Raw genomic sequence first — 14,299 nt, 5'->3', positions numbered from 1 at the left:
CATAGAACGCATCATTAACAAATGTAAACATAGACTAAAGACAACATTAACCAAAGAAAGACATAACCCTGCCCTATTCGTCACCTTCACCTTTAACGAAAACATACACAGTGTAACGAATATTTTCAAGAAACATAATATTAAAATTTCTTACAGAACCAGCAATAGAAACATAGATATAGTTCACAATTCCAAATCAGTTAACAGGTCTGACATTTACGCAATGTCAGGCGTTTACCGTTTTCAATGCAAAAACTGTTTTTCCTCATACATCGGACAGACCGGGCGCAGCTTCAATGTTAGATACTTAGAACACGTTAATGCCATCAGATATAATAGATTTTCCGCAATAGGCCAACATATACATGACTTAAAGCATAATTTTACTACCATAGAACAAGACCTAGAAATTCTCAAAAACATAAATAAAGGCCCTTTACTCGACGTTACAGAGAACTGTTTTATTCACCTAGACCAATTTTTTAACCCTAACTTAAATCTTAACGAAATCTCAGAAAAATCCAACATTCTTTTCGACTTCCTAATAGAAGTCTTTAGAGGTATAAAAACCACGGGAGGAAAATCGATCTTTCACGCTCTCCACAGTACTCTTTTACATCCCACACCACTGCCACCCCGCCCTCCTGACCCGCCTTAAACTCCGCCTCCCTACCCCTCTCCTCTCCACTTCCCCTCCCCCCTCCCCCTTTCCACCCCTCTCACTCAAACTTCGCTACTCAGTCACACCCATCTCACTTGTCCACAACTCTTCTTACACCACACACTCAGCACGCTAAACAAGGTGAGTCTCATACCCTATCATCCTTGGCCGCGACTCCATTTAGACTTCCATTTCACTAACTTAGTTTTTTTTTACTTTCTTTTAAGACCCACCCTGTTGAGCTGACACTAATTCGAAGATCAACCTTATTCAATCGCCCAACATCAGGTGTCCCGGCCTCGACAAAATCTTTTTGTTGGTATTGCTATATAACATCGGACCTGGACTTATGTGCCTGAATTGAACATCAGAAGAGTGGACAATTTTACTACTTTGTTTTTACCACATCGTTTTATCATCATATTCAGACTTTTATGTTCAAAGCATCAGTTCAATTTTATGCACAATACTTACCCATCAAACCACTATGCTTTTATGTGTCACATCACATCATCATATTTTACTCAAGTTCTTCTAGCTTTTAAGAAAAAGCAGTCTACCATTTGTATTCAGCCATGCAAAAGTTATTAATGCAATTTTTATGACATGTACTTTGCCCATTTGTGATTTTTGTAGCTGATGATGACGCAATGAGCGTCGAAACCGGTTCTATTTAATAAATATTATGTTGTGAACATCTTATGCAACACATTTTGTATTGAAAAGGTTGAACCTTCCTTGATATTTTAATTGTGAATCTCAGTTCAATACGGGAAAATGAAGTTTTTAACTTATAACAATAAGGTTAGTTACACGATGAATGGCTCTGCAGACTGTCGCTGCATCTACACGCAGTAAATCACCAACAACGGACCATTTATATTGGTATTATAAATTTACTCATTCAGGACAAATATTTCAGAGTCCCTATGGGAACCTACATCTATATCATGTACTGTATTGGACCATACACTGATCAGATGAATCGACCCCACCCATTGAGTCATTGTAATCTATACACATGACAGGTTTTTCTACTCTGTCCCCTTTCCTGTTTTTCACAGCTCGCATTTCGGCATCATATATGCTACTTAGCATACACACATCCCTCTTGTCACTCCATTTGATAGCATTGAGTTTATGATAAGCAAACGCAATTTCCCTCTTTTTTAGTTTTTTCCCCATAACATCTTTTGGGAGATTTTTTCTATTCGGTCTTGCAGTGCCTACAGCATCTTCTGAAGGTCATTGAGCAGGTCAAATAACTCCAGACTACTGTAGTAATTATTCACAGCTATTAGATAACCCTTATTCAGGAGACCTTCGGCCAGTGTAAATACAACTTTGGAAGGCTTAGTGTTCTGCGAAATATCTATTCCACAAAGTTTGTTTACCAGATCAGTTTCCTTCCCCGTATACCGTATACCAGGTTCCAAACATACCCAGATTTAGCTTCACATAATTTATAAGATTCCATACCAGAGCGCTACCTTTTCTTCGGTATGTATACCTTCCATCCCAGTCTACCTTTCCAACAGTAACAGGCTCTCATCGATAGATGAGTATATGCTGGAGTATATGCTGTTCTGAATTTTGATAATAGGTCATCTAGAACTGGCTTCACTTGATACAATTTGGGGTAAACCTGTCTGTTATAAGCTTCATTGTCTGCAAAATGCAAAAATTTAAGTAAAAGGAAAAATCATTTCTGAGACATAATTTCATAAAATACAGGAGTAGCTAACAGTTTATTATGAGAAAAGTAATGGACTAATAGGCTTCTGAACAATACTGTGCAATAATAAGATTCCTAAAAAAAGTTCTATTTAATTTTTGTTAGTGGGTACCCAGTCCCTCTCACGACTTCTTCTTTTTACCTTTGCCATCAACAAATTCGAGGTAATTGTTTGCTGAGCATACAGATTTGTTTGCTGTGCAATAAGATCACAAAGTCCATCAACTATAAAAAAGTCATAAATTTCTTTGGGCTGTTTCTTATGTAAAAGTTCACCCTGGATTCCAGCACTGTAATTTGTCAGAAATCTTGGTCGCTTACAACCCTGCACATCCCATTCACCCTGTACAGCAGCAGGATTACCATCATTCGCAGTTTCAGTTTCACTGCTTTCACTGGAACTCGAACTCTGTACCGATTGAACGTGTCTTTGGACCCTACTAGAAAAGCTAGTTCCTGGAATACTTACTAATAATGGAGATTCACCATTACTTTCTGAATTGAAATCACTACAACTTTCATCTTCGCTATTTTCAACAAAATAAAACTCTGACGCATTTCAGAAACGCAAAAGGTACACATTGAAGCTTCTATTTATCGTGAACTTAGTACAGTGCAGGACAAGCCATGCGGGGTGCGACCTACTGATGAATGCACGGGCTGAATGTGATGCGGCGCTTAAGCGATTTTTGCATTGAACAAATACAAACAAAATAGAAAAGGGATTACGTGTCGCAATACCGTTCTTACTACGTAGTTCAAAAAAATCGTAGAGATGGCAGCACCTTCCAAAGCACGTGAGGAAAGTTTCAAGGCTCGCGCCTAATATTGAAGATAAGAAAAAAATCAAAACAGTCGCACGGCTGGAGTAGCAAGCCCTGCTCTATGGGTTAAATGTGGACATATATATAATTTACAATATTACAGACCAATACCAATATTTGAATGTGCCATGAAGGATCGGCTTATTCAAATATTTATCAAATATAACTTGCTAAATAGTGCACAGCACTTGTTCAGAGCTGGCAGAAGTACTATGTCTGCTTTATCACATTTTACGCAGTCAGTCGCAAATGCTCTGGATAGTGATGGAATTGTGATACGACTGTTCCTAAATTTTCAAAGGCATTTGATCCTGTTGATCAAGAAATATTGTTCCATAGATTTAATTAGGTGTTAGAGCAATAATTGTTAATGACTGATTTGGATCACCTGGATAAATTATCCCAGTTTGTTGAAATTTCTCATTAAACAGTAAAAGACATAATAAGATTTATCACTCTCAGGTGAAAAATTTAGACAATGTATTCTGTGGGGCAGTATTTTTGGGTCTGTTCTTTTCTTAATCTGTATGCTGATATAAATATAATTGTTAATAATCCTGACCCTACACCTTCAGACGTTTGTGTCTAGATTAGAATCATAGTTCAGAAAAAGAAACAAATGTTTCATTTTAAAAAGACTCCATTTATGGAATTCAAGGCTTCTAACTACCATAAATGGAACTGCAAAAAAATTACAACCCTGTATTAAATGCAATTGAAAACAAATTGACTACAAAATGTTTAGCTGTCCATGTAGATGAAAACTTAAGATAGGATTGTCACATTAAAAAAATATGTGAAAGTCTCCCCAGTTCCTTTTGGTTTGCTTTAAGGATTCTGTAATAGTTGTAGTGAACAATATGTTAGAAAAGCATGTTTTGGATATTTCCAGTCAGTCATGTCTTATGGTATGCTAGGACTGCTACAAATCAAATCATGACATAATTCTTCAAGTATAGAAATGAGCTATCAGAATTATGTTGGTGCATAATAGGTTAGACCATCATACACCAGTAGTTAAAAGACTGAGCATACTCCCAGTATCAAGCATGCAGTATCATGCAATGTATTCTAGATTTGTAATAAAATATTAATCACTTCAGAAAGATTTGTGACAATCACAGTTACAATACACAAATGAGACAATATATTCGCGTATGAATAACACCATTGCCTTGAGACATGTATACTCAATTGGTATCATCTGAGAGTGATACATCTTATATCTTTTACTGTTATAATGTGAAATTTCAACAGATTCCAACAAATAAGTTTAAAGATATTAGATCCATCAGTTTATTCACTACAGCATTAAAAATTCTCTAGCTGAGAAACTGCTTCTATAGTACTGAAGAATACATGAAGCGCTAGTAATGATGTTATTAACTTGTAAACATTCTTGATTTCTTGTAAATAGCTTCAAAATGTATGTCAATGTATCATGGGTTATATGCTTAATACCACCTTTGTAGATTTTTTATTTTGTCTCTTGTAAATATTGATTATTAATGAATATGGGCTGCTCTAATGTTTAGACATTTGTTAATTTACATAGTGTTCATCATTGTGCATAGACTATTGCTCATCTTAAGATATCACTTGACAATTCCTGTACTGTTATCTTATTTCATAATATGTAATTAGTTGCATGGTCTTTGGAAACTAAATAAATGAATAAATGACTTTTTCATTTAGTTGATGGAGCAATCCATAGGGCTGCAGGGCCCAAGTTGGTGGAAGAATGTGCAACACTGGGAGGTTGTCCTACTGGTATGGCCAAAATTACTGGTGGCTATTCACTTCCAGCAAAACGTAAGTGTGCTGTGGTGTTGATTTAATCTCTATTATTGCATTTATTGTACTCATGATGTTGGAAACGTTTAAATGTTGCTCCTGTCAGAGGGAATGTGAAAAGGTAAAGTCATTATCAGGCTCCTACTCCCCCACCTTGTTTTAAGTCTGATACAGTAAATATGCGCCTGCCTGGTGGCTATGACTGTTAAGGCATGAAGTCTGTATGATCTGACATCGTGGTTAGCTGGTTCGAGTCTCATTTGTCAAAAAAAATTCACCATAAGAATGTTGGCTGGCTGGGTAGGAGAGGTGGTGGATTAAATTCCAAACCTCACTGCAGTGCTTATACGGAGTGAGGGCATATGATGCTGTTGATGGTGATTCAATGTCGGATGGGGACTTAAAGCCTTGAACAGACCCCTTGGTGCTGTTCGACAGGAGTAGGCTATATGCCGGAACCATGTTTCACCCTCTTCCTTGCTAATATCATGTCACTCACTTCATCTCATTAACTCCTCTGATGAGGGTGATGTCAAGAAGGGCATCCAGTTGTAAAAACTGACTACAAGGTTTCATCTCGCTTCATACCCGACCCCAGAGGGAAACGGGACAAGGTTTAACTTACAGTAAAAAAATGCTCATTTTAAGGATAACTAAAATTTAAATGCATAAGTTATTAAACTGAAATTCAAATCTTCATTCATGATCACAGTCATTTGTTTTTACTCTTGGTTATGAGTAGAGCCCAGATTATATGTAATGACATATTCTGTTCTCGTATATGTAGCTATAAGAAAAGCTAAAATGTCGGCGAATCACACGAAAAGGACCATTATTCCAGGAGTTTAATGTTGCATATTTTTACATATTTTGATGCATAATAGCATAAATATTTTGATAAATATTACATATTTTAAATATTTTGAAGGATGTAGCGCATTTGAAAGAAAACAATTATGTTTTTCATTAATTCTACATTGACTTACGATTTTTAATTAAATAATTTAAAAAGCCTGTACATCTGTAACTTCTAAAAATAATTCAATAATTTAAAGTGAGGTATTCTGTCAAAGAATCGCATGCCTTAGCTACGTTGGCAGTGCAAGTCTTGGGTTTCTCCAGCTGTGTCTATCAATCTTCCCTTGCACACACTTTGTCACATTGTTCTCCTCTCAGATTTAGTGACTCTTCTTTTGTGATCTCTTCATCAGTCCTCGGTTTAATGTCACATGTTTAAAAAGCCTTTCCTCTTTCTTTCTTTCTTTCTTTCTTTCTTTCTTTCTTTCTTTCTTCCTTCCTTCCTTCCTTCCTTCCTTCCTTCCTTCCTTCCCTTCTTTCTTTCTTCTTTCTTCAGATATTGCCCATGATTCACTTCCATAAAGGGCTACACCCCATAAAAAAAGTCTTCAAAAACATGTTTCTAATAAGCATATCTGTTTTTCATGACATCAAAAGTCTTCTCTCTTAATAACGACCATTCTTCCTTGAGTAAGTTTACAATTAAATATTTCTTTGCCAGACAATTTGAAATCCGCACCGCTGACTTCATGTGAAGTTGAAAGGTCTTTTTCTATATACAAGAACATCCTAACAGATAGAAGGCAATTGATGACTGCAGAAAGTTTGGAAAAATATTTAGTTATTAATTGCACCTGCAACTGAAAATTATTGAATAACATCTGCACTTTTAACTTTTTTTTTGGGTTTCATTCCTTTTCTGTGTACAAGAATACATCAAATAAAGCTTAGATATTAAGTTACATATTTTTTATTTACTACCTATTTTGTCAATTTTAGCTACAAATTTTGTCAATTTTAACTACATATTTAGGTACATATTTCTCATTTTTATATTACATGTAATCCAGGCTCCAGTTATGAGAGACAGAAAATGCAGTTCAATTCAGTAGGTTTGTTTATTTATAGTGGTGCTACATTTGTCATGGGTGAATTGTATTTACCATTGTACAAAGCCATATACATATACATGATACTCAAAGGTAGCAGGAAAAAGAGGTAGGTACATTTCAAGCTCAGCAACCTAGTATAATGGAGGCTCGGACGTTGTGGATCATACTACTTTTCTCTTGCACATGACATAAGGGACAGTCGAATGAAAACCGAACACCCGCTACAGTGTGACCCTGGAATGGTTTTTATTCATAAGTAATTACCAAAAGCATTAATTCATTTTCCCACTGGGTGATGAGACAGTCAATTCCAGTTTTGTAGAAAGAATTAGGTCACTGATGGATCCAAAACCGTACCCACTCTTGTACTTCCTCATCCATATGAAACCAATGTCCACGAATGTCTTTCTTTCTCCATGGTTCGTCAGTTTTCCCAGATAAGGCCATCAGTCTGCCCTATCACATCTGGAGTAATGGCTCAATGGGCCTGTCCTCAGCACGTATATTCTTGCAGTGATGTGTGCCCTTCTCAGAATCTCCTATGCCACTCGTGCATACTCATGGACATGCAGTGTTCGCTATACACAGCAGACGTGCGACGTGAGTTTCGCATATTCCAGCACCCTTAACCACCAGAAAATGAACCACACTTCTTTGCTCTTCTTTGCTTGCCTCTACATTTCTACAGCTGGACGAACACACTAGACCACTCCGCGCATCAACAAAAACATAACCTAACAACTGCGTGCACCTGTGAGTTGTCATTATGCAGTTCTCCTACCATAGTGATGGCATTATCGATACGTAACAACAGTTTTGCCACCTTTCATGCAAAATATGTGTTATGGCAAGTATTCGGTTTTCATTTGACAGACCCTTTGTAACCGAGAGTTCCACATCTCAACAGAAGAAGAAATTTCATCGTCGTCAACCAGCAGAACCTGTACCAGCCTTGGATATTAAGAGAACTGTCATCAGTCCCTCCAAGTATGTTCTAACTGAGGACGAATGCTCAGTTCTTGCGATTGGAAATAACTTCATCCACACTTCCACTTATTCATGATCACAGTCATTTGTTTTTACTCTTGTTGTTTATGACAGAGAGAGAGAATGTACTTGAATTCACTAGGTTTGTTTGTTTATACTGGTGTAACAATTGTCTCAGATGAATCTTCGTAAACAGGGCCATAGGTGACTGGAATAAGTTACCTGCAGCAGTCTTTGATAGATTCCCTTCTGGTATCAAAAACTTTTTAGAAGATCGTTAGTGCTAGTGTAAAGTGAAAAGTAAAAGTTTAAAATGACAGACACTGAATTTGTAATTTTCTGCTGGATTTAGAATGTTCAACTAGTAGTATTTCTTGTAATAATTTCTTTCCGCGGACTTGCTTGTTGTACTTGTTGTTGTAAAGGTGGTGGTGTAACTTTGTTTTGGCTTTGCTTTATTATCACAGTACTGTAGGTGACCATTGCCACCGGGATATTTCCCAATTGTGATGTATTTATTAATAATAATTTTAAAAATATACATGGAACATGCTCACATCATGGCACACTCTCTTCCATCACTGATCACGTATATGTGCATAGAACATGCCAATAACATCCACTGTACAACATAGAACAATATTTAAGACATATACTCTTCTATCACTGTACAAAATTATCACTGATCACAAATGTACACATGGAACATGCTAACAGTATCCACCTTTCTAACCTAAGACATCATCTGAAACATTCTTCCCTCACTATACCACATAATCATTGAATTTAAACTAGCTGGTTCAATGACCTAGCTAGGGAAGTATCACATTCTGATTTCTCCATCCCTTAGCACACGCTGAATTAACTGTCCATATTTACAAAGTAATATCTTTGTCTTAGCTCAGATACATGCATAATCTGGCCAGTGAAAAATGCAGGATCATAAACCGCCGCTACATAACCTGCTACAACATACCGGAATGATACAATGCCATGGAAAAATGTGCAGGTCACTGATGGCTTTCTTCTCCCAATGTTTAATGAGCTCGTAGTAATGAGTGAGCTATTACATAGTCACTCTAATTTGAGGTTAGATACCCTCATGCCTTGCCACACTTGCCGATAACTTTGCAAACAAGTTCATGGTCTGATTTGACAGTAAATACATACTCACAGAACTAGCCAAGTTGCAGCTTAGCACTCACAGCAGACTCTCACAGACGTGCAGCAATGCCGAAGTCAGTCAGATGTCCCAGCCGAACGTCAAGATTTGAGCCACAATTCTCAAAGACACAGACACGACCAACATTCATTAAGACAAGACGATCACGCACTTCAAATAGGACAAACACTTCTGGTGAAACAGTCATTAAATAAACTTTTCAAATCTCATGGTTTTTCCACCAGTCATCACTCTTACCCTTGCACTATCCATCTGAGCTAATCACTACCTAGCATTCATGTCACATGTGGTACACCATTTTTAAAATTCTGACACTAAACATTGTCGTACTGATGCCCTGAAAACTGTTGGGTGATACATGTCATGTTGGACAAACCAACTTCTTATACAACTTTCTTTTTATTTCTTGCTTAACAAAGATTCCCAACTTTTGGTGCCACAGAATACCACCATTTTGACATAAGTGTTCTCACAGTGAAGTAAATAATGTTTATAATATATGGTGTTCTTATAATGAAATAAATAATGCTGATAGTATAACCTATAACTTGGCGTAAATTATGCCATAAATACAAAAATTTCCTTCATCGCATGGGGTTAGAATTCTGTACTGTTACAGACATTAAAACTGTGTAGCAGAAGCCACTCCTGAATAAAGCCGTGTTGTTGAAAGCATGTCAAACCACCAGCTGATAACTAGCGTATGTTACGAGTTGTATTTCCGAATGTAATACATAGTGGCTGGAAGCATTCTTTTGATAACTGCGGCTATTGAAAGCCAGACCCTTATTTTTAAGTGTATTTCATGCTTGTTCTCTATACATTTATCACATCAGGATTTACCTAAACAGCTGTAAATGAGATACGAGAGACCGCATTGTTTAGGTTAGGTATGCTATCGCCCAGATAGTGCCAAAAGTTCCACGACGGAAATAATAAACATAAATAACAGGAAAGTTTGCCGCATTTATGGATATCTACAGGTGTGGCGGTAATGCGTTTATTATTATAATGTTTAATTTTGTACGTTCGTTGTCTCCCATTTTTTATTAACGCATACCCTGGTATGTGTTGTTTGGCGTCTCCGAAAATCGTTGAAACTAAGTGGGACATAAAAAATCAGTATTATTATTATTTTTTAGGTACGTTGGAAAGTAAAACAATTGTGATTGAATTGTTTTATCACGTTTTAAACCTACTTCTCTAGACCTATATTGGCCCGAATTACGAGATATTAAACAATCACTTTGTTAATGATCTTGCCTGCCTAATTAATAGGCCTAGCAACAACCATGAATATTTCTTAATTAAAGTAAACTTGTTTCCTCATCCCAAGGTGGTGCAGCTCTTTTTTAGACAGGCCCCCAGTGGAAGGGAGTTGCCTGTACCATTTTTACTGCAAATCAACCTTCCTGTCATTCGTAAATCTCTGGCAGTACGGTACCAGGAATCGAACTCAGGCTCCCGAAAACGGCAGCTAATTGTGCTAACCATTACACTGGCGGACATTCTTAACTACAAGACACAGGCATATATACATGACAGATGCATGCTAGCAATGCGTGGGTCAGGTATGAAACTATTCACCTATTTGTGCGACATCATCAGAGCTGCATTAGGCCTATGCTATGGAGGCGAACATTTCTTAACCACGAAACACAGATGTACCAAATGTGACTTCGACACGTGTTTTCATGGTGTGGGTCTTACGAACGAACTATGCACAAATTTGTGTGTTGTCGTCAGAGCTGCATGAGGCTTGTACCCGTTTCAAAGCGGAATAATTGTTCTTCTCTGACGAATTACGTTGGAGGGTCTTGTATGCAAGATTTTTTTTTTTTTTTTTTTCATTTTCTTTGTCTCGAAAAGCCAAGGGGGTCTAATACACTAGTAAATACGGTAATATTTCATCAGTCTTGGTACTAGTTTCAGCCACTTAGTGGCCATCTTAAGCCACATAAAATTAAACAGATTATGTGATAACTAAAACATATGTATACCAGACAAAGACAATGTTGCAGGAATAATTATAACATTAAAATACATATAATAACAAAATGAAAATAGAGTTTTTATACATAATTTTTTTTTTGAACTATGGTGTGGGGTTAGATCCACCTAATGAATAAAAATGTATCTGCTAAATCACTGTATTATTTACACATACAGTAAAACCTCATTAAGCCGTTTCTGCAAGGGACAAGGAAAGAGAACGTGTTAAGCAAGAAAACATACTACTGAATACTCAAATAAAATCTAGGAATATGGGTGATAAGGGTACAGGGATTTGGAAGTCAAGTAGAGATGATATAAAAATGTTAATGTTGAACTGTAGACATATTGTAAAGAAAGGAATAGAATTAAGTAATTTAATATATATATGCTCACCAGATATTGTAATAGAAGTTGAATCATGGCTGAGAAATGATATAATGCATGCAGAAATTTTCTCACAGAACTGGAGTGTGTATCATAGAGACAGGATAAGAATGGTGGGAGGGGTGGGTATTCATTCTGGTGAAAGAAAAATTTGTAAGCTTTGAAAAAGTTAAAAATGACAAACATGAAATTCTAGGTGTAAGGCTCATTTCTAAAGATAATAGGCAACTTGTTATCTTTGGAGTGTACAGACCAGGAAAGGGTAACACTGACGCTGATTCAGAAATTATTTGATTAGATAATCAGCTATGTGGGGAAAAAATATGGAAAGGAATGTGATTGTAGCGGGAGATCTGAATTTACTAAATGTCAATTGGAAAGGTAATGTGAACGACAGGAAGCATGACCAACAAATGGCAAGTCAGTTCATATGGGAAGGATAGCTGATTGAGAAAGTGATGGAACCAACTAGAAGGAAGAATATCCTGGACTTGGTGCTGGTAAAATCTGATGAGCTCTATAGAGAAACCAAAGTATAATAGATGGTATTAGTGATCATGAAGATGTTTTTGTGGTAGTTAAAAATAAATGTGATAGAAAGTAAGGTCTTAAAAGTAGGACTATTAGGCAGTAGCATATGGTTGATAAAGCAGGCATGAGGGAGTTTTTAAACAGTATGATCGGTGGAAAACGGTAAATAAAAATGTAAATGGGATGCTTTTAAAGCAATCGCTGGGGAATGTGAAAACAGGTTTGTACCTTTAAGGGTGGTAAGGAATGGTAAAGACCCACCTTCTTATACAGTAGAACCTTGATAATTCGAAATCGGTTAATTCAAAATTCCACCTAATTCGAAGCAGCTCTCGTTTCCAGAGACATGAGATACCGTTTTGCATGTTATTTAAATTGTTTAGTTCGAAATACGAATAATTCATCATTCGAAGTACAATGTCGACCCCATTACCGAAATTCAGACTTTTAATTCGAAACTGCCTTTACATTTTAAAACAATAGTATGTTACAGAGTAATTTAAATTCAAAATTTATCCGTGTCATGATAGAACGCGTGTTTCGGAACGTGGAGGGGTAGCTTCCGCACTTTCACTCACTTTGGTGTGTCTACAGTGTGCTTCATATTTGCTAAGTTGAATGAAATTGGAATTCTTTTGTGTTCAGCCTTTTAAGGAACGCCGTAATATCACACAGCAGGCAGTGTGCAGAAAAACAGAATCCGCGAACACTGGCGATGCCGACAGTTGGCGAAAATGCATGGCTCATATAATCAATTCGTAGACACCAAACAATATTGTCATTGCCGATGAAACTGCATTGCTTTTTTTTAATGCCGAGCTCAAACGGTCTTATGGTTTTAAAGGAGAAAGTGCAAACTGGGGAATCATACAAGGGTGGGGCTCATTGTACTGTGTTGCAATGCACACGGAAGCGAGAAACTTTATCCCCTCGTCATAGGAAAGTTTGATAAGTCACAATGTTTTAAGGGCGTTGGGCACTTTCTGTAGTAGTACGAGGCATCTAAAAATGCAAACAGTACAGTAATCCAAAAAAAAATGCATTTGCAAGGGGAACCAGCATCATTTATCCTCGTCTTTGAATTGTGTGATTTTTTTTCTTTCATTGTGTGAGGTTATATTTGTCAGTGATTTATCCAAGTGCATTATTCGAACATTGTAAATGCACCTAGTTGGATACATTTTGGAAATAGTTTTTTCCATGGCATTTGAAAGGTTTAAACTGTGAATCGAGGTGATTGCATGCATTAATGGATCTTAGAATACTTAGTGACGCAGCAAGTGTTTACATTTCTGAAGTAGGTCTACGAGAGAAATGCCATGGCAGGAAATCGTACAAGGATAGAGTCATAGGAAAGTTCGATTAGCCACGATGTTTTAAGGGCATTGGGTACTTTTTTGTGTAAGTACAAGGCATCTAAGATGCATACAGTACAGTAATCCAATGAATAAAGCACTTGCACATGGGAGCCAGCATAGATTTCTCCTCGCCTTTGAATTGTGCTCTTTTTTTTTTTTCCTCGCTGCGTGAGGTTATGTTTGTCAGTGAGTTATCCTTCAAAATCACGTAATTCGAAGTCCGATTTTTTTAGTCCCAATGACTTCAAATTAACGAGGTTTTACTGTAATCGAGAAATAAAGAGACTAAGGAGATGCAGATTGGAAAGAAATAGAGTTAGAAATGGCTGTGGAAGTAAGGAGAAATTGAAGGAACTTACTAGGAAATTGAATCTAGCAAAGAAGTCGGCTAAGGATAACATGATAGCAAGCATAATTGACAGTCATACAAATTTTTGTGGGAAATGGATGGGTATGTATAGGTACTTTAACAGTGGCGGCCGGTGGACTGTTAGGTCGGAGGGACGGCCACAGTACTTTTTCACACACCTCTTTCTTGACAACTTTGACAGAAGAAGAGCAAATTGAAATCTTAAGGCTGCCCTTATCAGCTGCTTATGTGCCCCTTTAAAGTAGAGTCTAGCTCGACCATTACATTCAACAACCCACGAAAAATTCCAGGATTATCAGATGAATTGGTTTAATTGTGTCCTCGCAGTGCGAACTCAGATTTTCCGCAAAACTTAACGCAGTCAATCAGTTTACTGAGTATGCAACATTTTTTTATACGTTCTCATTGAACTGTTTAATTATCTCACATCCACACAACCAGCCTGCATGCTTGTACAATTTGGGACTTACTTTTGCAATTATTCTGAACCTGTGTAATATTTAAATCAGGTTTTGGAGGTCCTAGCCTTTTCAGTTCTAATCTACTATCAAAAGAAAGACATCCGCT

The 14,299-nt window shown here is 37.0% G+C and overlaps 1 protein-coding gene across 7 annotated transcripts in view; it reads left to right on the top strand.

The window, feature by feature from the left end:
* LOC136857940 (macro domain-containing protein PG1779) overlaps positions 1-14,299 on the top strand; it is a 207,761-nt gene that overhangs the window by 141,291 nt on the left and 52,171 nt on the right. For all 7 annotated transcript variants that reach the window (XM_067137056.2, XM_067137059.2, XM_067137055.2 and 4 more), the window contains one exon: positions 4,916-5,032. In XM_067137056.2, the coding sequence (XP_066993157.2) occupies positions 4,916-5,032 (117 nt within the window). The remainder of the gene's footprint in view (positions 1-4,915; positions 5,033-14,299) is intronic.

This window comes from Anabrus simplex, chromosome 1, assembly GCF_040414725.1.
Source record: "Anabrus simplex isolate iqAnaSimp1 chromosome 1, ASM4041472v1, whole genome shotgun sequence".
In the NCBI taxonomy this organism is placed as follows: domain Eukaryota; kingdom Metazoa; phylum Arthropoda; class Insecta; order Orthoptera; family Tettigoniidae; genus Anabrus; species Anabrus simplex.
The sequence above is the reverse complement of the archived record's forward strand: the minus strand, read 5'-3'. Positions and strand labels throughout refer to the sequence as shown.